This window comes from Gymnoscopelus braueri (genome assembly GCF_963280865.1).
Source record: "Gymnoscopelus braueri genome assembly, chromosome: 19".
NCBI lineage: Eukaryota > Metazoa > Chordata > Actinopteri > Myctophiformes > Myctophidae > Gymnoscopelus > Gymnoscopelus braueri.
In genome coordinates, this window is record NC_137621.1 from 15,209,332 (window position 1) to 15,236,065 (window position 26,734).

A 26,734-nucleotide genomic window follows, 5' to 3' on the forward strand; every position below is an offset into this window, starting at 1 on the left:
ACAGAGAGCATGTGCAACGTGTTCTCAGCTGGTGGACCTCTTGTAGCATCACATGCCAAGCCTGTGTGCTTTATCTATGCAAACTGATGCAAATACTGTCATACACACAAGCACACGCATGCACACGCACACACGCACGCACACTCACACATACACACACACACACCCTGTGGCTTTTAAAAAGTCAATCACAATACAGAGATAATACAGACACACGCACGCACGCCAGCCCACACACACACACACACACACACACACACACACACACACACACACACACACACACACACGCTTACAGCACACTTCCAAAATAAAATGAAATACATTTTTGAATTCATCTCATATAACTTACTACAGTGGATCAGCAAGGTTCTAATATACAGAATTTATATTTACATGTGTTTTGTCTGCTACGTTTCAAGTCCATAGTCTAAAATGAAACCTTATTCACATCATACAAACTAAACACAACACCTTTTTGGAGAGAAACTATAAATATCAAAAGGAGGAATAATTCCGTTATGTTTTTTTTCCAGTAGCCCAACAGTAGCAGCTGGGCATTCATCTACCCATTAATTACAGAGAGATGGAGGCTTTTCTCTTATATCCCAGTGTAACACATATTCAAGCATTCACATCATCATCAGGCCAGTGGCGCCTCCATTTGGCCATGCAAAAGAGCCCATTTTCAGCGTTGAAAGCGTCCACTGATCAGGTTATAGTCTGGTTTCCACCACTAGAGTGTGGATGTGCTGAGGTACCTCGTGTTAAGCTCTCTCTCTCTCTCCTCAAAAATGTCTCAATGAGATGCAATGGTTCGAATCACAAGCTTTAACCACTCAGGCCCTATATAAGTCGTCGTACGATGGAATAGCGAAAATAGCCGATCTACAAGCTCACAGCACGCCATGAACTTGTAGGTCGTCTATTTTCTCTATTTAAAAAAAGAAGGAAAGGAAAAGGTGGAATTGCTTGTAAATGTTTTGGAAAATTTGGAAATGTTTAAAAATGTGTTGGAAAATGTGGAAAATGTTTGAAAAATGTTTACAAATTGCGCCTATAACGACATGCCCAAAATAGGGACACCAGGGTTAAAGTGGTTAAGCTTCACACGTAGGCTACCCGCTATGGACAGTCTTCGTGTGTAGTGCGTGTTCATAGTTACGTGGTATTTTGCGTTTCATTATTATCCATCGATTATGCACCGCAGGGCGTGTTAAGAGGAATCCCACTGGATGTCATAGGAATCCCGTCACAGGTTGGCTCAAGCTGAGTTGAGACGTGAGGAACAATGCTTACATGCATGCCTTTAACTCACTACTTAAGTGCTATTCTTTCAAGGCCAAGCAGCCCATGCCGTGTCCGTCAACCAAACTTGCTGTCTTGCCGCGATCCCTCCAGCAGCACCATGCTGTCCGGGTGCTCTCTGCGGAGGAGCCGATCTCCCATTGGCTGTTATAGGTGTTTGGACCCGGGGCCTGTAGATCCACAGCCTGGCTGGATTGGTCCGACTGAAGGTATAGACGTCGGGAGGGTCAGCAGCGGGACATGCGCTTGCGGTACTGCTCCACTAGGGGGACCAGGCACTGGGGAGAGCCGCTCTGCAGCAGGAAGGGGTGCTCCAGGAGGTCCGTGGCACTGGCTCTCTCCATCGGGTCCCGGGTCAACATACGATCCAGGAAGTCCTTCAGCACTGGAGAGACCTGGACGGAGGGGGAGAGGGTCGTCTTAAAAAGTGTGTGTGGGGGGAGCATAAATCCCCACAAGGGAAACTAGTCAAACTTGACTGGTAATTTTCAGGTCCCCTGTGGTACGAAAGTCATTTTTAGAGCTAATGTTACAATTAGTAAAAGACTTTAGGTTTAGGGGTTTGGTTGGTTGGGGTTATGTTTGTATGTTGTTGTAGCCTATGTTGCTGTGATTCTCTGTTACAAACTGCTCGACAGTTCTCATAGTACGTACCTGGCTGGGGTTGCGTACTGTAGGAGCCAGCTCATCTCTCAGTCTCTTCATAGCAGCTACTGGGGTCTCACTGAAGTAGGGAGGTTCTCCGTCCACCATCTCCACCACCATGATACCCAGAGACCACACATCCACCTGGCACAACCATTCCACAATCACCCTCAGCTTTCAAGTGTATATCGTCAAAGTACAGATTTCTCCTGTGGGCATTTAAAGCTACAATCTGGGACTTATTTTAATTAACCAATCTGTATATGGTATGTGAATACAATATAAAGCTACCTCTACAGTGGTTGGAGGTGGTCTCCCTATTCTTCCATTGAGAAATTTAGACCCTGGTGCAGGGTAGGACAAGTCACTAAAGCTATTTGAAGTGGGGGCTGCTCATTAGTGACGTCCCAATAGTCAGACAAAGTTTTGATTAGTGTGAGGTTAGGTTTAAGCATGGCGAGGCTATGGACTAATGCCACGGCACCATTTGAAGCATATGGTGAACTGGATTGGACACTAGATCCGGCGCGATCTTTGTTGTAGTTTGGACATTATTGCAAATAACTCTGTCCATCGGGAGAGTACATAAAATGCACAGACTGTAGTTTTAATGAACATGAGATGTTCATGCGCAACTACTCACCTCGGTGCCGTATGGAGATTTGGAGATGACTTCGGGAGCCATCCAATATGGTGTCCCCACAAGCGATTTCCTTTTAGGGATGTCCTTGCTGATCTGGGCACAGAAGCCGAAGTCGGACAGCTTGATCTGTGGGGGGCGTTTGGAAATGGTTGCTCATTCATAATACAACATGGCATATTGTGATTTTTTTTATGTAATCACAAATATGAAACATTTCAAGTGCAGCCCCATTTGAAAAGCGGAGCGCTTGCTACACAGTAACGTCATGAGTTTTCATTCGGTTCCATTTGTACACTCAGAGTTAAATGAACAGGAATGATTTTACAGTGTTGATAGAGGTATGTTATCGTACCCTCCCGTCCAGTGTGAGCAGTATAGAGTCACTCTTAATGTCTCTGTGGATCACTCCCTGTGAGTGCAGGTATGCCAGCGCCTGCAGAACCGCCTCACACACTGTGGCAATTTGCTCTTCGCTCAGCCTGAGGGGCAACACACACACACACACACACACACACACACACACACACACACACACACACACACACACAGACACTCTACATTAGATTTACACTCTTTAGTGGGTGTTGCTGTAATAACTGCTTCAGCAGAATACACTTAAATCCATGCGTCATCATGCCGCAGGCAGACAATAAGAAAGTCTGCCAGACTTCAAAACAAGTGAAAATCTTCCCTGTGTTTGAAGTCAAATCTTCCTGTATCATAAATCAAACATACCGTACTGTAGGCCTACTGTAGCTGCTATAGCACATAAATAAGAGCCAAGCATTTTATGTTTCAGTTCATATTTTAGACAGCAGCACAGACGGAATTCTTGTATAGAGCAGAAACTGAGACAAACTATTACAAGTTACGAGTCCTGTGCTCTCTAAACCACTTAAGCCCTATAAGCCCTTCATCATATGACAAATGTGATGCGTTGTGAGCTTGTAGATCTACTATTTTCTTTTTAATATTAAAACATTTCTGGAAGTGTTCCAAATAAAATGGTTAAGCCTAATTAAATACGGACTATAAAGTAGGCCAGTGGTTATAAAAGTGGTTTCTGGGGACCCCCAGGGGTCCTTGAGGGGATTCCAGGGGGCCCCCAGCTAAATTATTGATATAGGAACCGGATTGACCCTTACAGGTCAAATTCTGAGAGTGTGCCAAACTGGGGGTCCTTGAGATTAAAAAGTACTACAGAACATACAATCCCCTCATACAAATGCGATTTATGATGACAATGGGCTCAGGTGGGAGAGCCATGCAGTACTGTATAGCACAGTGTGGCGAAAAGAGATATCTCAACACAGAAGCTTGAGCCAATCACTCCACTTCTCATTTTAGCAAGATATCGATCATGTTAAAAAATATGACTTGAAGCCAGAAGGAGGTGTAATTTAGCAAAGGGGTTTCATTCCAGACAGTTCTGTCGATACAGTGATCTTAAGATTTGATGAGCACTGGCTGTGACAGCTGGCTTATTTAATAGCAGTCGGCTTGAGAGAGAAATGTCCCATATGAGTCCACAGATCCGATTCTGGGCTCATCCTCTGAGAGTAAACCAGCAGGGTTGTTAAGAATCTAAAACAGAAAGGAAAGTTAATTTACTTTGCAAGTTTCCACCTTCTGCTGCTGCGGATCAATATGTTTCCCTTGTTTTTGATGCATGCTGTATTGAACGCCACAACAGCGACACCAAATCAAATTCTTCGTCCAGCATCGACTCCCCCACATGTCATTTCAACATGCACAAATTGCATTATGTTATTGAATTATCATGTTCCCCGGAGGGAGACGTTATTTTCGGCTGTGGTTTGAATTCCGGGATGAGTCTGAAGGGGATTCTTTGTGATGCAACGTTTTACTACTGGACCAGAATCAACAACACCTCTGGTTCACTGAGTCAATACCATACTACCACCTTGTGGTTGAACTAGTTATTAAAGATGATCTCATCATAACTAGAATGAAGGCACTGTCTGCAACATACTTGATTCCTGCACTCCCAATCGGTTGTGAGCATTTATCTGGATCATACAATTTGCTAAGCTGTTTGTGAATCATAGATTCTTCCGGACAATCAACTTGGCATCCCAATTTTGGGTATGTTATAGACAAACATCTTCAAAATATTTCCAAATGATCATTATTTTTCCAATCAAAATGTCCAACATTAAAAAGAAACATCTGCAAGCTTGTAGATCGGCTATTTTTGTTATTTGACAAATATAGGGCTTAAGTGGTTAACCAAAATGCATAAATTAGGTTATTCCATTGCTGTTTGATGTTGGGGTCTTAGTAGTTGTACCTGGTTTCAGACACAATGTTGGTCAGTGCTCCACCCTGCAGGTACTCCATGATAACCCACAGCTCCTCCTCCACCAGGGCCGACTTGAACATCTCCACCACGTTCCTGTGCTGGTAGTCCCTCATGATCACCACCTGCAGGGACACCCCACCAGGTACGCATGGTCAGCGAAACAACAAGTAGAATCAAAAAGCCGGGGGAAAGACCTACCATGAAGTGAACGCTAACCCAGAAGCTTCAACAGATGTACAGTAAGCAAGCTTTCAAGTGATAAACAAGCGTTCCGTTGTGATTTGTTACTTGTGTGGTGCTTTGAGATGGAGCTGCCAGGCTTGTACTATACAGTAGGTGTTGTAATGTATAGCAGTGGTTCTCAAACATTTTTACGTCAAGGACCCCCAAATTAATACGCATTAGGCCGCGGACTACCATCTAAGGTTTTGTGCAGGCCAGGGATCCCATAAGAAAAGATTTGTCAAGATTTTTCAGAAATAGCAGATCTACAAGCTTGTATGTCTGCTATTTCAAAATAGTCAAAATATGAAATGCGTGTTTAAAGTGTTTAAATTGCTCCTCACTTTGCTGGGGACCCCCTGGGACCCCATCAAGCACCCTTGGGGGACCCCATCAAGCACCCTTGGGGGACCCAGAACCCCACTTTGAGAACCACTGATGTCTAGAACCGGACACTGTACCTCGTTAAAGAGCAGCTCTCTCCTCTGCTGCCTCCGCAGGTCCATCATTTTCACTGCCACCTGCCGGCCGCTGTGCTTCTCCCGGGCGATGCACACCACCCCCGTCGAGCCTTCGCCGATCTTCACAAAGTTCTCCAGGTAAGACCGCGGCTCTCCCTTGTCCACCACCATCTGCAGGGCGGCCTTGAACTGCTCATGGGTCACCTTGGGCGGATCCGGGGGCGGCCTGGGCGAAGGGTGCTGTTGGGGTCTGAAGGCCGGGGAGCAGGTGCCAAGCGGACTGGTGGCCAGGGAGCCCGGCGGGGACGGCCGAGGCTGCGACGGGCTGTCCTGCATGACGTAAGAAGGGTTGGGGCAGCCGGAATGTCTCAGGAAGGGTTCTGGCCCGTTGGGTCTCAGGCCCATGTTAGGGGACAGGCCCAGGGTGTAGCTGGCCGAGGAGCGGACGGTTCTTTGCGGCCTGATGCCGCTGACCAAAGGGCTGCTGGTGCCAGTGGGCAGGAAGCTGGAGTGGTACCTCACAGCAGACTCTGCCTGCAAGATAAGAGGGAGAGGGGGGAGGGGTGTCAGAGAGAATTGGCCACATGCCCAGGGTCCCTGCTCCGCTTTATAACTGAATATAAATCACATCCTTCATTGTCACACTATGCATCCATTTCACCTGATATGCCCCACACAAAGATGTTGCCACAGGGACCCAAGTGTCCCCTTGAGATCCTGCCAAACATAGCATCTCGCGACGCTTACAAGCACGCGGGGACTTCGAACTCGCAAATCACATTTTATGGCCATCAAATAAAATACCCCACAGCTTTAATTGAACAGTCATCTACGGCATAAAGCGGTGTGATTGGCCGTGGAAGACGGGGAAGAATTTGACGGCTTCGGCATGAATGGGATCCCCCTATAACACATCTGGAAAGATGCCTCAACTTGCAGTTTATTGCAATAAGCAGATTAATACAAATCAAAACAATTTGATAAGCAGCAGATTAATAATAATATGTACAGTAGAGCTGGGTAATATTGACAAAATCAAATATGACACTTATTTAACTATTACTTCTATCAATAACGTGATTCTATTTTGGATGACTATTGGTACTTTCAGAAAAAGGTTTTAGATCATTAGTAATGTGGATGTGATGACCAAACAGCTAGAACAGTCTAATAAGCACATTCTATCACATTACTGTAATGCTGCATTTAATCAGAATCTGTTTATAATCTGATTTGTCTCAGTGCTCATTGCTTTTACAAGCTGTTTAACAATATTACGATAAATCTAAATCCCAAACCGTATCTATTCTCATATCATGAAATAATTGATATAGCAGTTCCGCATTGTGATCAATGAATCATGCGTGCATGTATTCTGAGATTATTGTATCATCAATAAACCAAGCAGAGTCTCATATATTGTTGATTTCGGGCAGAAACCTTGTATCTCCATATTGTAACTTTTAAAGTTTTTCGTAATTGAATGGCCTCTTTCATCGTACAAGAGTGTCGTGCAAGAGTAGCAATGTCGGGATGAACTTGTAGATCTTTTATTTGCACTATTTTTGGAAAATGTTGAAAGTGAAAGTGGTTAAATCTGTCCGCTTGTGACACATTGGATCCATTGGAACACAGGTTCCTTGTTCCATTTCCTTAAGATATTTTTTAAAAAAAAGGGTTTGGACACAGTAGGTTTCCACCTGACGGTATTCAGCCTTACCTTCAGATCATAAGAGGAGAATGGCCTCCCAGGGCTGTTGTGTGAGTGCATGTAGAGTGGTAAATTGGTGCGGAAGTCCGTAGTGTATCCCCCCAGGTCTCCATGGGGCTGCTGGACAGTCATAGCTGGGCTATAGAAACATGCTATGGGTCTTTGGTTAGGTGGGACCCCCCTCGGCAGCTGGAAGTCTCTCCGCCACACCACTCTTTCCTGGGGACTGCTCACCTCGCTGCTCATGTAAGCCCCGTGGCTACGTGGCTGGGTGGGCTGTAACTGGGCGGGGGGATGCAGGGGACCGTCCAGGGAGCTGACGCTGACCTCATAGGTGGACTTGGCCCTGGGCAGGACGCCGTTGGGTTGCAGGGTGATGCTCTTCTTCATGCCCAGGTAGGGAGTGTTGGTCTCGCTGTGGATGTGCCTGGCTTTTTCCCTCCAGTGCTGCTGGGATGGATCCTCGTCCTCGTCCTCATCATCCTGGGTCAGGCCCTCGTACTGGTAGGTGTCCCCCTCCTTGACCTCCCCCAGCCGACCCAGGGACTGGGCTCTCTTCCTGGACGAGGGGCTGCTCTTCCTCAGGGAGTTGGAGCTGGTCACGGACAGACGGTTCATGTCGTTGATCATGGCCGCGATGTAGTCACCGTGGCCTATCATGCTCCCCCGCACGATGGTCTGAGAGGGGAGAGAAGGCATTAATCTTCGTCACACTGTGGTCACATTATGGAGAGCGTGTGGAGTTTGTGCTGAGGGGAATAATGAGCATGACATAATCATCACTCGGAAGCCCAGTTAAATTTAGACCCGAGAAGCTGCTAAGGACATCTTTGTCATTCTTCAAATACACAGACTTGAGACTTTCCCCAAATGGATTGTGGTGACAATGCAGTGACAAATGCACACTGCAAAATATTTGAGGGGACACGGTAGCAAATAGGGTGAATATTGTTCAGCCAGCCTATGCAACTCCCCCTATATTGCACAATTCAGATGTGCTATTTTTGGTGCGCGACACCATTGTCCGATGGAGCATAAATTAGGCATCAGACTGGTGAACACAAAGGGCCTAAACTTCCCCCTGGCAGAGAATGACGACGCTGACATGAAGCAGGAGGTGGCATTTACTGTTGAACCTATCAGAGAGGACGCCCAGTGGCATCTTTTAGTCCGTCTCTGGGTAGAATGGTTGTTCAGTTTACAGTCACTCAACATCTCCTCTCGTCTGTCTCTGCCTGGTCTGGTGCCATTTGAGCTGCACAGGGGGCTGAGGTCAGCCAACATGTCACCCAGTGCCTCCCAGGAAGGGGACAGTGGCAGGTGATAATGACCCAATTGGCTCTTGTTTTGGAAGATGCCATTATAAAATGGTCTGAATTGATTTCAACCGCTTAAAACTACTAAACTAATACTTAGTTGACTGGGGTCGGTCTGTACTATATATTCTTACCCTGTAGTTGTACACCAAGTGTCTTTGCCGAAAATAGTCGATCTACAAGCTCACAATATGTGTGCGATGCTTTGTGCGGTTGTAGATAGGGCTATTCTGTTTTGTGAATAAAATGATATTTTGATATATGGTAGAGTATTGAAATACAATATAACTAACAAACTGTGCTGGTTGTAGTTCTGTATCGGTCTGCCTGCACTATTGAAACATTTATATATCCTGTGCTTAGGTTGACAAGTGGAATTGCATGAAGCTCAAAATACTATTTATCCTCTTCCCAAACAGGCTTTCTGTGTTATCAGCTTGGGCAGGGGACCGATGTTCAGATCATGCAGGAAGGAAGGATGACAGTTTCAAGCCCTATTTTATACTTTTTCGTATGACACTGTCGTGCAGCAAAAATAGCCGACGTATAAGCTCACAGTGCATCTCATCGTGGCCGTGAAGTGTCGTTGGCTTGTAGATCTTCTATTTCGAAGAAAAAAACAAGTTTTTGGCCAATACTGGCATGCCCAAAATCTGGACGCCAGGTTGAAAGTGGTCAAGGCAATCAAGTTTTTCCTCCCTGTCCACTTGAGTGATATGTGTTCTTTCAAATGCAGCTGATGTTTGGTCAGCCTGGCATGCTGTGTTATTTACATTGTATGAGTCTGTCGAACAGCAGCGATCTCATCTTGATGATGCTATTAAAACCATAAATCCCACCTAAAAGCTGACGTGATGATTCTCATATTGCACAGTGCCGACCACATCCCTTGGTAATAAAAATTTTGTGTGTTTTCTTCCTTTTTTTATTTTTATTTTTTATTTGAGGGCGGGGGCCGTAAACGGAACAGACAGAGCGCTCCGCAGAGCGTAGAAATCCTGAGATTTTGCAGGCTTTATCGCTCACTGGCATTTCCTTTGCTGTACCTGCACTTTTCATCCCCTCTGCCTGACATCTGTGGGGAGGCACCATGGATCGTTATTAATTGCCTGCATGGAGTAATAAATCTTGCATCCCTCGGAGGATTCAACGTTGTACAGTCAGTGTACACAGCAGGGTCATTAGCCCAGCCCCGTGATAGATAAGAAAGCAATATGACAGCGAGGGGGGGTGCAGGGCCTGGCCTTCCGCACTGCCATCACAGGATTATGTCGTTTTCTGAGGGACAGCAGGGTGCCTCCGCAGCACTGGAGGACGGGTACACTTTCTGGTGCGTTTGTAGAATAAACAGCGCGTATTTACTGTTTATGGGACGGCTTTTTTTATGTTACAAAGAACTCTTTGTGAAAAGTTCATAGGCCACCTTCAACCTAGCGTCCCTATTTTGGCCATGGCATTATAGACAAATTAGTTTTTGTTTTTGTAAAAAAAGAGATTCCCAAAATAGTGAATATACTAACGCGTGATCCGCTGTAAGCTATTTTCGTTATTCGTCATACGATGAAGTGTATAGGGCTTAAGGGCTGAGTTTACATTAGGCATAGCAGTTAATTATGACATGCAGTTCAACGAAAGGTCACAGGAACGGATCAATAAAAAGGATTGTTTAGCACGGCTGTACCTTCTTGGGCCTCAGCTCCACCTCTGTGATCCTCGACGGGTCCACCATGGGTTTGGGCCGGCGTAGGTTCTCTATCAGGCTGTGCCATTGCGACGGCAGGCCTATGAAGCAGCCCCGCTTGACGTCAAACGAGGTGTGGACCCGGTGCTCGAAGTTCTTGGGCCCGGAGATTTCGGGCCTCTTCTTTTTCTTCTTGCGAAACATCCTCAGCTCCGCGCGAGTGACAGCTTGCCCGCGTCAGGTCGGCTCTGCATGAGAAATTCAGACAGGCCTTGACACATAGCACAAAACGCAAACGAAGCACACATGCAAAAAAAGAAAAAAGATTAGCTCTCGAAATGTAAGCCTATTCAAATGAGCTACGGCATGGACATGGACTGACCGCTCTCCTCTAGGCCCTGCACTTTGAACGGACATATTCAGCTGAAATCTGCCTTGCAGATGTCTTCTATAGTGTGAGAGGAGAGAGAGAGAGAGAGAGAGAGCACGGGGGAAAGGATCGAAGCCATCTGTCTAAAAGCAGATCTGTCTCCAAGCGGGTTCCAGACCGCATCGTTTGCCTGTCACTAGCCCTTGTTCCGCTGAGCCTGTCTCAGAGGAGAGTGGGAGGATTCGTGCGCACATGTGTAATGAAGGATATCTCCTCAATTAAAGCTCATTCATTCTCTCTGTGCCCTTTTACTGACGAACATACGGCCAGGCAGGCCAGTACCCACAGGCTTTCGATGCATTAGTGAGCGATGTACAACACGTGCACGCTCAGGGACATGCGGGCATGGACTGACACACACACACACACACACACACACACACACACACATACACATACACATACACATACACATACACACATAACTTAATTTGGGCGATCGCCATGAACCCACACATTAAAAAAATGCACACAAACAAGTTACGGCAGGCCATTCTTCATAGCCTCAGCATAACCCCCTCATAAGCCATGTTAATTACAGACTTGGGTGTCTTTGATTGCTGAGAATCTAACCACTCTGTCCTCAGATGGATGACTCTATGTTTGGCCCGCCACTAAATGCGGAGTGGCTGTAATAGGGGCCGTGCTGTCTTTTGCAGTATGTCTATTTTTTCATTCTGGAAGGCAGAAAGTAATTAAATGCATTACACATCTCATTTCCTCAGCTGCACAGCTGTACTGAGAGATAAGCACTCACATTTAAGTCTTATTAGTAGTACAATTTCATCTAGTTTGTGCCATTTAGGGCATGCCAGATGCTATTCTAAATACCAAGCCAGCGTTATATCATCATAACAGAGATAAACAGACGTAAACAGATCTAATATTTGTTGTTGTTTTATGTAATATTCCTCGCCACATGGCAAATGTTACAATCTGTTAACCAATTCCTGGTAAGATGAGTTGTGAAAATAGCTGATCTTCAAGCTCACAACACACATTTTAAGTTTTTTTTTAAAATATTCAAGTTTTTTTTGTTTACATTTTCTGAAAATGTTTGAAGAAAATCATAAAATGTCCACCAAAAATAGGGATGAGAAGCCCAAAATAGGGATGCCAGGTTTATTCAAGTTATAAGTACGGCCTGTTGTTGGGAACCTCTGGTTTGTACGTTATGTGGCCACCGCACAGAACGGCAAGGTGCCCTCCGTAGATCAGATAGCATCTCCCATCATGCGCCGTGAAACGGTGGGAGAGGCGAGGAAATGAGGTCCGTGGGTGTCCTGTGCTCAGCAGGATGCTCACTCTATCAGTGGCTCCCTCCACCTCTGCCCCTCAAGCCTGAGTTGTACTTAGTTGCGGGCGGGTGTCGCGCACCGAAAATAGTCTATCTACAAGCTCACAACGCGTCGAAGCGCAACACATTGTGAGCTTGTAGTTCTGCTATTCTAATCAGCCTCAGTCAGGCCCCTGTTATGAGCTCCGTCATTGTGTAACCGCACATCACTGACCCGGATGCCTCATGCCGGGCACCAAAGGCAGGAGGAGGTCAGGACCTGTGCTCGCAAAAGCTCTAACCTGACTCATTAACAGAAGGGAGTGAGGAGAGCGTAGGCACGGGGGGATAAACATGCCCCACCCCCCAAGGCTAATTCAATCACAGGACCAATATCCTAAGTGTTGCGTAAGTGCAGCGCTCTATGCTCTCCCTATGTACGTAATGTGGTGATGGGAACTGGGAAGGAGTTTAATTCTACCTGACAGGGAAATTATGTGCTCTGGGGGGGGGAGTACTGAGTTAGTTGAACCTGAATGCCATGGAGAGACAGGGACCATGGTTATCCTTCAAAGGGACACAAAAAGGCTTTTAAGCACCGGTTGTGGTTGCTTTTTGAATAAAGCATACGTAAACAGCAGACCTATGTCTGTCATCATTCGGGCGAATAGCTGTTCTACAGTAAGTGCAGATGTTTGGCGTTGCCCGTCTAAATATTTACGCGTAGAGCTTGTGTATCCTGTACAAGCAAATCAATCCATATTTACTCATGAGTGAAATGCAAACTGCTACAGTCTTCCACTGCCACTGCCAGTCATAACAGGGAGATACCATCGCAAATAATACGGCTGATTCACGTGGGACTTTATCAGGCGTCATCGATTCAAAACAGCCATGCAGTGCAGGAAAGTAACTCCTTACTCAAGTACTGTTACGCTACTTTTACTTTTCCTATATTTATTTATTTATATTTTTCAATACTTCTAACTACAATACATCTCAGACGGAAATATTGTACTTTTTACTCCACTGCCATTATTTGAAAACTACAGGTTACTTTGTAGATTTAGATTGTAATTACAAATCCAATACAAAATTAACCAATTAACATTATTAATTCTTAGTCTATTAGAAAATAGGTGATCTACACACTCACAACACAATCTGACGCATTGTGACTTTAATTATTAATCACCTATTTTGGAAAGATTTTGATAAATGTTTTAAACTTTTGAAAATAACTTGTGAAATGGTACTTTAACTTTTAGTACTTTAAGTATATTTTGATGCCAATACTTTGGTACTTTTACTGAAGAAAGTTCTGAATACAGGACTTGTACTTTCAACAGAGTATTTCTCCATTGTGGTATTGCTACTTTTAATTAAGTAAAAATATGTGCATACTTCTTCCACCACTGAAAACGGCAACTGTAGCTGAACATCACCACGGAATCCATTATTCACTCTGGACCACTAGTTCTGTACGAAAGCTCTGTAAATACAAGCTAAGCACCATGTTATTGGAACTAAGCATAAACGCACGCAACATACCGTTGATTCATGCCTGGATGAAATGAATTGAAAAGTAGATGCAATTATTGATTTACAAGCTGTAATCACATGCATCTGGCCTCATATCGACCTCTCTGAATCCACCAAGCTTATGACTGTCTTGATAACAATATGCCATTGATTTCTAAGCCCATTGGGCAAAAGCTGAACTTGCACAGTGCATAATCATGCTTTCTGGACACATCCCGCTGGACTGCAGGGACTTGACCCTATGCCTCAGTGGTCTTGTCTTGAATCTATCAAAGTGCTGAAGCAAAACTCTGGCGTCTGCTGTCACGGATGTCAAAACCCAAAGAGGATGAGGTCATTCTAAAATGGTGCTATTTTTATCTGTGCACTGCTTGCGCAAGGAATAACAACAGAAAAGTAACAGACCGGAATACCTGCCGTGCTCATATTCATACTGCGGCATTGAAGAGAAACACATTTTTAACCATTTCTCTCCCCAACTTAGTCATTGCCAACCCCCCATGTGCACTGTGGCACCTGCCCAAGGCACACCAAAGGGCAAGTCACAATTTCAAGGCATGTACCTGCAAAATAGCCTCTATGATACGTCTTATCACGCTGTAAATGTTTTAAAGAAATGGTGGGTGAGCTTGTAAATCTGCTATTTTCACTATTTAAAAAAAAATTGGGGTAGGGAAATTGCCTCTGTATATTGGGAAATATATATATTCATAACTTTTTGTATAGTTAGAATACAGTATATTGCAGTAATAATTTTCACAGAATCCCAAGGCACACCTGGAATAGTGTCACGGCACACCCGTGTGCCTCTGCACAGCACTGTTTGGGAACTACTAGAAAACCGCACGCCTCCTCCGATGCACATGGAGTCACCAGCCGCTTCTTTCCACCTGACAGAGAGCAGTTTCACTGGGAAAGTGAAATGCTCTCGGAAGTTCCCCCCATTCTCCCCTGGAACCCCTCCCCGCTGAACAGGCAAGGCGGCAAGGACATTAAAGGGATATTTCACTTTCAAAAAAACGTTGGGTAATTTTATCGTCTACTCAGGCTTATGTGACCCCCCAGACCGTTTTTAAGTTGCTTGATTCAGTATTTAGATATTTGATATTCATTTTATAAGACACACCCCCTTCCTATACAAACCCATTATAACTTCAAACTCCATTTTTAACATGTTAAGATTCATCAAAAACACCCGTCCTTGGTTCTGGTGACTCACCCTGCCCTCCTAATATGCGAGGGGGCTGTGTTTTTTCGATCACTTTTTTCATTTATTTTATTTTATTTCTTTATTGTATTAGATTTTTTTCATTTTCCAAAATGAATATTAAAAATAGATGAAAAAAGTTATCGAAAAAACACGGCCCCCTCGCGTATTAGGAGGGCAGGGTGAGTCACCAGAACCAAGGACGGGTGTTTATGATGAATCTAACATGCTAAAAATGGAGTTTGAAGTTATAATGGGTTTGTATAGGAAGGGGGCGTGTCTGATAAAATGAATATCAAATATCTAAATACTGAATCAAGCAACTTAAAAACGGTCTGGGGGGCTCACAAAAGCCTGAGTAGACGATAAAAATACCCACAGTTTTTTGGAAAGTGAAATATCCCTTTAAGGGTGCAACAGTTAATCGAACTAATTGATGTAATCAACTATAAAATATGATTACAAATTTAAGTTAAAAACGATTAATAATCTATCCCTATTTTGGCCATGTCATTGTGCGAAAATCTCTATATATTTAATGTACTTTTAAAATAGTAAAAAATAGCCAATCTACAAGCTCATGTCGCGATGCAACGCGCTGTGAGCTTGTAGATCGGCTATTTTCACTATTTGTGCATGACACAGTTGTGCACCGAAGTATAAAATAAAGTAATAATACACAATAATACACAGACACTTATCTCAAAGTACTACAGTACATGGCATAAAAAGTCCAGAAAAGAGATAAATGAATCAAATTCAAAACAATGGCATGAGACCCCCCCCCCTCCCCCGCCGCTTCCACTATACGAAATAGGACATAAGTTGTTAATCGATTAATTCTCGATTATTTAATTAATTGAAAGAATAATCAATAGAATAATTGAGAGTTGCACTTGCAGCCCTAAAGGACATGATCCCTCACCAGCAACAGTGTTTATCATTGGAGCGCTGGCCGGGCCCAGCCAGGGCCACTGCAGCCAGGAATTGAACCTATAGGTCCCTGCGGTGGTGGGTGCCCTAGATCAACAAATTTAATTTTAGATATATTTTTGGCATTTTATGCTTTTATTTTCAGACAGGTCATTGTAGAGAGACAGGAAACCAAGGGCAGAGAGAGAAAGGAGATGTGTGCGTGAGACAAGACGGTAGCCGGATTCAAACTCATAGATCCTCACTTCGTGCCACGCTATGAGCTTGTAGACCTTCTATTTTTCAAAGCTAAAATGTTTTACTCAAATCTTTGCTTCTGGGGGTTCCTGGAACAACATATTTGGAGATGCCGGTCGGTGGCCAAATGCATAACATTTTGGGGGTCCTTGACATGAAAAGGTTTGAGAACCACTGCCATAGCAACGTACAAAAACGGACATTTTGGCCCGGACCACTGGTGTAGCGGTCCGGACACCTACAGCGCGTCGTGGGTTTGAGTACCGATCCTGAAGGCCTTTGCCTTTCATAAAGGCATAAAAAGCCCCAATTTTAAAAAAAATCTAAAAATAGCAGATGTGTATCACAACACGTAGCATCGTAATGCATTGTGATCTTGTAGATTGGATATTATCAAATAGTCCTCCTAAGTATAAGATAAGGTTTAAGTGGTTAAGTATAAAACATCAGCAAAACGTGCATTACTGCAAAAAAGCCTAAATATGGAAACGAAAAGATGATGTAATTTCCCTCACAGCTCCATCGTACTCTTGCATCCGCGCGTCACCCTGCCACACTTATCCCCCGAGCACAAGTTGGGCTTGAGTTTGATCGGATCGGGAGAAACGGCAGATATTGGATTTGCTGAACGTTAGTGGTCTGAGCTCCCGTGAATGATTTCTCCTTTCTGTTATTTGCCCTGATTTCTCTCTCTCTCTCTCTCTTTCTCTCTCTCTCTCTTTCTGTTTTTGTTGGCAGGCAATGCAGATATAGGGATAGTGCAGCTAACTATGCTCGCGGGATTAGTATGGCATCCAGTCCTTCGCTGATCTAATTTTAGGACACAGCGCAACCCCCAGACGCCACCAGACGCGTGTTTGTTTTGCAGATGTGTGTCAAATAGCGAGGTGGGGTTGGTAGATGGATATGAGGTAATCCTCTTTTTTGGGGGGTGGTGTGGGTGGGTGGGGGTGTTTTCCAGTGCACGAATCAGTAATCCAGCTATGCTGAATTACACAGGCTCTATCTGTCTACTAGTGACATAGATACGTGGCATCAAGGTCTCAAACTGCTGTTTTTGGATTCTGCAGTGCAGCGCTGAGGGCTCAGAGATCACTCCTCTCTCAGCTTCATTATGATGACCGCTTTGCCCTTTGAGTGTAATGAGACTGCCTTGCTTCTCAAGAGGGGGTGGGTCATCTTTTCATCGTGCTTGGCGAACACGCTCGCACACACACATACACACTCGCACGCACGCTCGCGCACACACATACACACACTCGCAGATACACGTCACACACACACACACACGCACACACACACACACACACACACACACACACACACACACACACACACACACACACACACACACACACTCGCACGCACACTCGCGCACACACATACACACACTCGCAGATACACGTCACACACGTCACACACACACACACACACGCGCACACGCGCACACGCATGCACACACACACACACACACATACACACACATACACACACACACACACACACACACACACACACACACACACACACACACACACACACACACACACACACACACTCACAGAATGCGAGGGCAAGGTAGACCTGAGCTGGACGTGACTGGACAGTACAATAGCAAGTGTTTGTGATTTAACCACTTGAACCCTAGTGGCCCTATTGTGGGCATGACGTAATAGGCAAACATTCGGCAAAAATAGACGATCTATAAGCTCACAGCGTGTCGAAATGGCTGTTTTTGGGGAGAGATTTGTTGTAGAGGGGGGTAAAAGGAGCGTCACAAGGACAGACCCCTGGGGTACCCCGGTCAATGAAGTATATAGGGTTTAAGTGGTTAAATTAATGCAGTTGTTTCATCGCCGGACATGTCCGCTGTCTCTTTGATGTCACCTCTACTGACAGGACAGGGTAGGGGAAACGAAACACATGCAAGGCTGTGATGAATTTTATACTTTGAGAGAGACGTAATAAGGCAGATTCAATGACACAGAATGGCACGTTTGCTTCCATACATATTTCATGCAAGTAGTCTGGCATAAAGCTTGGCAGCTGGAAGGTCAGATACCAACATTCTCAAGACTTCGCTATGAATTACTATCTCTTGACAGAATCTCCGTGAGTATCTCTGAGGGAATCTATATAGAGCACACCCAAGGTCTCCTGCAGCGACTGTTATGAACTACTTTCACTAAATACTTCATGAACAATAATGTTTGGGTGGCCCCCGAAATGGGAACAGGTGCCAAAGGAAGTCAAGGTCAGTACACAAGTGATGCCGGCAACGTAACGGTTAACGGATTTACAAAGTAGCTACATCAGTAGTCCATCTTACAACATGACGTTAGAGTGTCTAAACACTGGACATTGACCTGAGGTGATTCATGTCCACCCCGCCGACGGCCCATTCACAGTGACAGCCCATCACATCTCTTGGGGTGTTTCAAATGTCATGCAGCTTGTGCAGCACGTCATGTGCGTCTCTGGGGCTTCTCACTCAAACCCCTTGCGGGCGGTGGCAGTGGCTGAGGAGGTGCAGCGGCACCGGTTAGATCCCAGTCTCATCCTTGCAGTATGTTGAAATGTCCTTGAGCAAGACACTGAATCCCTAACTGAGCCCGATGACCAGGTTGGGTGCCTTGCATGGTTGCCTCTGCTGCCAGTCAAAGTGTGAATGGGTGAATGTACTGTACTGTAACGCACATTGCAAAGGGTTTTGGAGAAAGGCACTTTGTCAAACTCCTTTCCGGCCACGGGCCAGCAAAATGCTTTATGCAGGCCGTAAATGTTGTTGCACGAGCGAACAGACCGGTGGATGTATGCACACATGTAATGCACGAGCAGATGCACGTGCGGACGCACACGCGAATGCACACCTGTATACTCCCACAGCTGTAACTGCCTGCTTTGTTGTTTCAACCTGTCTCTGCTATAACTACAGCGTCTCACTTTATGAATTTCGTTTAATGTGAAGAAGATTACTTTTGTGATTGGTATGGTATTACAGTCGCAGGCATTTGTGATGAGAAAACGATGCTGTTTTTGTTGTGGGAGCCCCATCCTTTCAATGAATAAACCATTTGAAATAGGCAACATTAGCAGACATAAATATAGAATACTGTCCCTGCTGTAAAATGTTTCACATGACACATTTTGTTTATTTTTCTTCAAATGGAATTCGACACTCAATACAACACAACGCCTTTTGCTTACGTGTCGCAGTGTCACTCATTTTTCACTCGCTGCTTTCAGACACCACATCTCTTGGCTTTAACCAGCTGTCAGCACCAGTTTCTGAGCAGTTGTTATTTTCATGTCATCATTTAGTTGTCTGTCACCTGCAAGCCCAGTTAAGATGTTGTCATTTTCATTACAGAGAAAGCGTGATATGTTGTCCCGATCATCATGAGTCTCTCAACTTGTGTTGACCACGGATTGCTGTTTTTTCAGCGTTGCTTCAGCCTTGGTGTCATATTATTCAGTTTGATACTAATTTCCTTTGCATTTCTTACAAAAAAATGCCATATATTTAGTTTAGTTTACGTCAGTACATTTTGTGATAACATAGTTAAAAGGTGTTAAAAGGTACTAAAATCAAATAAAAATGATAATAAAAGAAAAACGTTTCTGACCAAAAAGGTATAGGCTGAAACCATAGCTTATTTCGCCTACCCTTACAAAACAAAGAAAAGATGAAAAACAGTCAAAATGGATTTATCATGAATGCAACATCCAATCATCTCCAATTTGGAATAGCATGTTACGGGGCATCTATACAGCGCACGTCCAAAAGCACTTCCACTTGTTTTTTGTTTTGTTTTTGTCACTGTGTATTTGCACATACGTGAAATTTGTCCTCTTCATTTACCCATCCTTTAACAACTAGGAGCAGTGAGCAGCCATTCTACGGCGCTCGGGGAGCAATTAGGGGTCTTGCTCTGGGACACACAACGAAACATTGCTGGCCTGGAATCGAACCTGGTACAACCAAGGCCTCTGGCTTCCCAGGCGGGCTCACTAACCACTCAGCTTCTATAAGTTAGAAATGCCTCGAAGGTCGAGAGGGCATCCTCCGTTGGCCCAGCAATTCTGAAGAAAATGAACGATCAAGGAGCTTCCCTGTCATATTTACGTTACCCGACTCCAATGAATGAATAGTGAATAGTCAAATAAATGTGAAAGAATACGACGTCCACTGCCTCACAACTGTGGGTCGTCACAACTTCAAGGGCAGACAGCGGAGCGTGAGTGCACATCACTCCCATGTTAATGTCGACGGGAGGCAGGGAACGAAGAGGAGGGGGGGGATGAAAGCGAGAGGAAGAGCAGAGCCGGGACACTGATGAAGGCACAGTGACGGACACGGAGAGATGGAGAGGAAGCGAGGGAAGGGACAGAGGAGGGAAATGAGGGGGAGGAAGAGCGGAAAGTAGCACAAGAGGGAGAGTGCTGGATATACAGAATAGATGGACCAGACATTGAGTGAAAGCTGTCACTATCCTGACAATGAGGTTGTCTGGTGGTGGGTCTGTTGTTATGCCTCTCGATGGGCTACCTGACTCTTTCCTCCGTCACCTTGGGTGTCGTCTGCTGTAAACAAGCGAGGCAGCAATTAGGGAGGATTTGAGGAGAGGACAGTCAGGCTAACTGAGAACATACATCATTCTGTCTCCTGTCATATATTGACACAGACTCACCAGGCAGAGTAAATGGACAAGAAAGGTATTATTTTAGCTACAGTGACGTCACGCCCTCGAACAGGGCAAGGGAACCGAGGTCCCATGACTGTGTTGGAGGTGCAAACAAAGGTACTTCTTGTGATTTGGCACCTTTTTGTGGCTTGGGAGCTTAAAAAACAAATACGTGGATGTAGTGACAGAAAAATGATCTGTCTCACAAACTCGATGCTGATACCGGTGTTGTGTACCTCAAAGACAAAAGGCGGACTGCAAATGGCGGTGCCCAAAAAGTCTGAAAGAATAGTTTGTTTCTTTACCTCCCAACAACAGCAACCCACCAGCCTGGACAACCTGTAGATAACTATTGCCTGATTTATACTTAGTTGTGCGCAGGTGTCGCGCACCGGAAATAGCCGATCTACTAGTTAAAGATCGTCTATTTCCGATGCGCGACACTAGCCTGGCATGGCCAGACTGGCATTTATTTTTTAGCTGTGGCAGATTCGTCTGGTTTCCAGGCTAGCGCGACACGGCGCACGACCAAGAACAAATCAGGCATAACGCAATAATACACAGTAAAAGCTGTGTAGTCGCTGTCCGCTCTCGACACCTTGCCATAACGACGTTGTAAAAGCAACGTTTCCCGGGCCCCAGGATTTTTTATGGGGCTTCTGTAGCGATGCTGCTGACACATGCCCCAACTCATTCAACACGCCGCCGCTCCCAAAACCAGGAAATTAGGCTTTTGTCTTTGAAGTGTATTGCAGTACGTGTGGTGCACTGCTAACAGCTTATAGGCAAGAGAAGAGAAGGGGAATGCAGTGCAAGACTTGCACTGCAAGACTTGCACTCTGTTTAATTAAAGATGCTCCTGGCTCTCACAATTACTTTGAGCATTTTTTGATGCTCAGCTGATGAGCGTATGATCAAGCTCGACCAATGGGACGAGCCAGAGAGAGAGAGCGCTCTCTGGTTATTTTGTCTAATTTATTCATGCAGTGGGACTCTGGGCCAGCTTTATTGTTCGCCCCATATTGCCATGAACGCAACAAATTCGTACTTGCTTCTTCCAATCTGCTGCTCAGCATGTCTCTGGTGGGGACAAAGTTGCGGCCATTCTTTAACGTCCAGCACCTTGCAACCTCTTGGTATCAATCCTGAAGCCAATGCTCCGTCACCCAGCGTGGCGTTCCGGCCCAGAGGAGTGGGATTCAGGGCATCCTGTCCTGATTTGGACTCGGAGCCTCATTTAAATCTATAGTGTTTGACGCCTCATGGCCACTGGCTGCACCCAGCCTGTTAATGCACGCTGTCTCTCTCCCTTGGCTGACATGATAGTGATGTGGGCATTCCGTGTGTGTGTGTGTGTGTGTGTGTGTGTGTGTGTGTGTGTGTGTGTGTGTGTGTGTGTGTGTGTGTGTGTGTGTGTGTGTGTGTGTGTGTGTGTGTGTGTGTGTGTGTGTGTGTGTGTGTGTGTGTGTGTGTGTGTGTGTGTGTGTGCACACGTATGTGTCAGTGAGAGACTGGTGCCAGTGAAACCACTGCTAGCCCATCCACGGATGTCCACGTGTGTGTGCTTGCCTGTGTTCTTGTGCGCATGTGTGTTTTCGTTGTGGTTTGTGTGTGTTCCTGTGTGTCTGCTTGCGTGTGCACACCTAAAAGAACTTCTCAGTCACTGGCTGTACTTGTTCCCCTCCTTGAATATCAACGGGTAACCTGAAACCAATACCCAGTGGTGTTTTGGTTACCGATAGCTGTCCATAACAACAGGGCCCAGCTATTAGATTTTTTTATGGTGTCTCGATGGTGAGGCAAAGCTCTCGATATACCGAGAAATCTTCGTTCCTACTGGCACCCGTGGTCATGAAGTGTGGGTCATGGAAGAATAAGATTGCGGATACAAGCGGCCGAAATGTGTTTTCTCAGACGGGTGGCCGGCCTCTCCCTTAGTGATAGGGTGATAAGTTCAGTCATCTGTGAGAGACTCGGAGTAGAACCGCTCCCTATAGGGAGGTCCTCACTGTACCAGTACGTCCCACTAGGAGGAGACCCCCTGGCAGACCAAGGACCAGATGGGGGGTTTATCTGGTCCTTGGTCTGAGATTATATCTCCACACTGGCCTTGGAGCGCCTCGGGATCCCCCAGCAGGAAGTTGCTAATGTTGCTCTGGAAAGGGAAGTCTTGAGCTCTCTGTTAGAACTGTTACCCCCGCGACCCGATTCCAGATAAGCGGTTGAAGATGGATGGACGGGATGGATGGTGTGTCTCATATGGGGCGAGCTGTCTATAAGTGTGTGTGTGTGTGTGTGTGTGTGTGTGTGTGTGTGTGTGTGTGTGTGTGTGTGTGTGTGTGTGTGTGTGTGTGTGTGTGTGTGTGTGTGTGTGTGTGTGTGTGTGTGTGTGTGTGTGTGTGTGTGTGTGTGTGTGTGTGTGTGTGTGTGTGTGTGTGTGTGTGTGTGTGTGTGTGTGTGTGTGTGCGTGCGTGCGTGCGTGCGTGCGTGCGTGTGTGCGCGTGCGTCTGGGACTAATCTCACCACTGGACCGATCAGCGCCAAATTCCTTTTGCATGCTCAGCTTAAGGTTAATAACTTCAAGGTACGAGGTTCAAGGTTGTGTGTAGGCCACTTAATTGGCCATAACAATTTTAGAACTTAAATGTTATACTGGAAGTCAGTGGAGGTCAGATTAGGCTGAAACTTTGCCCAAATATATGGTTATGAGTGACATCATAGTATTGACAATAAAGGGAGATCCACAGCGCATCAGCCAGGTATAGATAGGTCCGGTGTGTCACAGGAGCAGCAGCAAAGGTAATGAAAGCACAGGGGCAGCTCAGACCGTTTAAATGCCTGCTTTTTTAAAGGTGCAGAGTACAGAGCAAGACTATAACGTTTTGATGTTGCTGCATCTTCCATAGTCCCCCCTGACGTCATAGGCTGGCTGGCCACATGATGTCCAAGATCCACATGCATTCATGCAGTCTTGTTTTCTAGAAAATCACACCATCAGCTTAATCAACACCTGCTAAGATACCTATCTCACAGAATTGCTTGCACTGTTTATCTGCATGTATTTCCGTCCATTGTTGATGATTATCAGAGTTCGAAAGAAAAACTATATCCATGATAGAACCCATACTGACTAAGAACATTCCTCTATCTATTTCAACCATTCTCCATGATGCATTTCAGAGGCAAGCGCTCATACAGTCTTTGCCTGGCATTATATCAACTTGATTGATATTTTTTGAAGTCAAGATATCTATTTTGCTATAAACACAGCAAACAATGATGTCATGGTCACCGTGGGTAGCGTCTAAAAACCAGGAAGTAAGGATTATAGTTTTCAAACTGGGGTAAACTTTTCAGCACAATTGTGGTGGTGTTCTAGACCAGAGACACAATGAAGACTGTTCAGTGTTACTATAAGGCTGCTAATGGAACATACTATAATAAATAAAGAGCAGAGGTACTGTATACGTAAATAAGGTGAAGATTGTGATGGTTTCCCTTTGAGTGTATCTGTGGATTCAGACTGAAAAGAAAAGGGGTTTCCTGTCTGTGTCACTGATTGATTGGAATCATCCATTAGCTCTGTATACCGTAGTTACTACACGCACTTGCTGGAAGAGAGGTGACTCTTATGCCTAATTTACAGTCATTCGTGAGACGAAGTATAAATCAGGCTTTCGTTTGAGACCAGCATAGTCCATAGTAATTGAATGATATGAGAGGGAAGCACATTGATGACTAAGGATAACTATGATAGTAAGACTTACAACTATAACCTTTCCAGAGACACTGTGGCTTTCATGGATACTCAGTGGAGCATTTAGTATCTTAACGGAAAGACAAATCTCCCTTCTTCATGATTAGCCTGCATGCTACAACCTTAAAGGTGCTACTGGATTTTGTTTTTTTCTCCCCTGGATTGTAACTTAGGAGATGACACCCAGCTTCAACGCAAAGAATTACACGCTCTGAAACATTACGTCGGCGGCGCGTATATGATTTTAAACTCGTGTGTCGAGCAGATTTCCCCTGCATTGTTGTCGCCATGCATGCTGCAATTGGAGCCTCTTTTACGGCAATCTCTCCACGCGTGCCACTGTTACGCCGGGAATGCACACAGGTGTTGATGAAACAGATCTGACACATGCCAGATTCATGTCCTTCCCTCACCTCAGAATGCATCCCTCAGGACATCCTTTCAATATAACTAGAATTTAACTAGCCTAATAAATGGACCAGAGAGTTCACCTGAGCAGACACACACACACACACACACGTGTGTGTGCGCACACACACACACACACACACACACACACACGCACACATGCATGCGCGCGTCAATGTGCGAGGACAAAAACAGGAAGCTTGTTTTCACAATGCCTTGCGGTGTATAGTCTGCCGTGGCAGTGGCATTAGTATACATTTGTCTACGTGATCTGACACATTTTTAGTCTTGTTCCAGCATTCAGGGATTGTCTTCCTTTACAAAAGAGAGAGAGAGAGAGAGGGGGGGGGGGGTATGTGGATGTGGAGATGGAGATGGAGAGGGGGGGGGTGGTGAGCAGAGGGTGAAGAAGACAGTGCTTTGAGATGCGGTCCTTTCACTAAACCAATCCAGTCATCCTCATGGACAGCTTCTTTTTTGTTTTCCCTGCGCTCTCCTCCCCATCATCATCATCATCACCTCCACCACCATCACCACCTGGCCACCTCACTGCATTCTTCTCCTGCTCCTCCACCTCCGTTGGTGCCTATAGTGCCAGGCTGCACACGATAGCCCACTCTTTATCAATGACGCTAAGCCTCTTTTTCTCTTTTCTGCACTTACACATTTGGTGTGTAAGAAAGAGAGAGAGAGAGAGAGAGAGAGACAGAGAGGGGGGGGAGAGCAATACCGGGGGCTCTGTAAAAAATAAATACATAGCAGTCATTTCTCTTACCTTGCCGTTCAGCGATGAGGAGAGCCTCTCTCCTCCAGGAAGGCTTGCGAGCGAAGAGTGCACACATACACACTGTTAGACACACACTCATTCACGCGCACCCACATTTACACACGCTTGCACGCACACACATACCCAGACCCCCACACGCCGACACACACACACCACACTCCCTCTCTCTCTCACACACACACATACACATACACTCAGCCAGCGATGAGGAAGGCTGGCTCTCCTCTCAAGCAACCGCGCACTGCAGGCTGCCGCTTGCCTGGGAAAGCATGATGCGTTCCTCCCTCCAGGCAGAAGCACGCGCTGCCATCTCAAAGGCTCTTTGTTGGGGGCCGATTCATGCCCAGGCTCAGCTCCTTTAGCTAGAGTACGGGTCCGTCCGCGTAGTGGCTGTCTGCTCCCGGGGGGACGCTGTGTGGTCAGACAATGAAGGGACAAAACCGCGGAGGAAAAAGCCACATCCAGGAGGAGAGAATATCACAGCCTCATAGAGCTCCTTCCATCCCCCCTCTCTCTCTCTCTGCTCTTCTGGCTCACTCAGTCTCTCACACACACATACAGTACACACACACACACACGCTCCCTCTCGCCCCCTCTCTCTCTCTCTCTCACTCTCTCTCTCTTTATCATTCCCCTTCTTCCCTACCTCCCCCCACACTCTCATTGGGCTGTCTTTGCAGTAGCCCTGAATTGATAGCTCCGCGTGTGCGCGTGAGAGCTGCTTGGGTTGGTTTCTAGTGACTGTAAGGGGAGAAGGGCTTCTGGAGGCATCACCTGGGATACCTTTCATCCACCTGCCCCCCCCCCCTCCCCCCCTCAACGCCATGCCATCCCTCCATCTCGTCCACACGTGATGAGGTGATATGAGAACACGGCCAGTGACTGAGGGTGCTGTGTTCAACCCAGCGTGCTACTCAGTCAGATGCATTATCCATGGAATGACAGGGTCAGACTCAGGGATGGCAGATGGTGGTGGAGGGCGTGTGTGTGTGTGTGCGTGTGCGTGTGTGCGCGTGTGTGCGTGCGTGCGTGGTGGGGGGACAGCCAGACACAGTGCCGGGCCGTTCCTAGGGAAGGGAGAATCCTCACAATCACTTTTGTGACAACCATGACCCAAAATCCTTGGGCGAGATAAATACAGCAACTCTCATCGTTGTCCTCC

At 45.8% G+C, this 26,734-nt stretch overlaps 1 protein-coding gene across 1 annotated transcript; it reads right to left on the minus strand.

Annotated features, from left to right (window-relative positions):
- Window positions 1–26,074, minus strand: pak6 (p21 (RAC1) activated kinase 6). Its single transcript, XM_080414818.1, has 9 exons — window positions 25,561–26,074; window positions 10,311–10,558; window positions 7,323–7,991; window positions 5,603–6,136; window positions 4,908–5,041; window positions 2,949–3,075; window positions 2,597–2,722; window positions 1,963–2,097; window positions 1–1,703 (listed from the first exon to the last, which is right to left on the minus strand). Exons 2-9 carry the CDS (start codon window positions 10,512–10,514, stop codon window positions 1,536–1,538), a joined length of 2,097 nt encoding a protein of 698 aa, XP_080270944.1. The 5' UTR covers window positions 10,515–10,558; window positions 25,561–26,074; the 3' UTR covers window positions 1–1,535.
- Window positions 26,075–26,734: the final 660 nt, after the last annotated feature.

Excerpts from the sequence above, each read along its gene's own strand:
- pak6 (XM_080414818.1), bottom strand. The coding sequence starts at position 10,514 with ATGTTTCGCAAGAAGAAAAAGAAGAGGCCCGAAATCTCCGGGCCCAAG. Across the intron at positions 6,137-7,322 it reads TCTCCTCTTATGATCTGAAG|GCAGAGTCTGCTGTGAGGTA; the intron begins GTAAGGCTGAAT and ends CTTATCTTGCAG. Across the intron at positions 2,098-2,596 it reads AATCTCCATACGGCACCGAG|GTGGATGTGTGGTCTCTGGG; the intron begins GTGAGTAGTTGC and ends TGGTTGTGCCAG.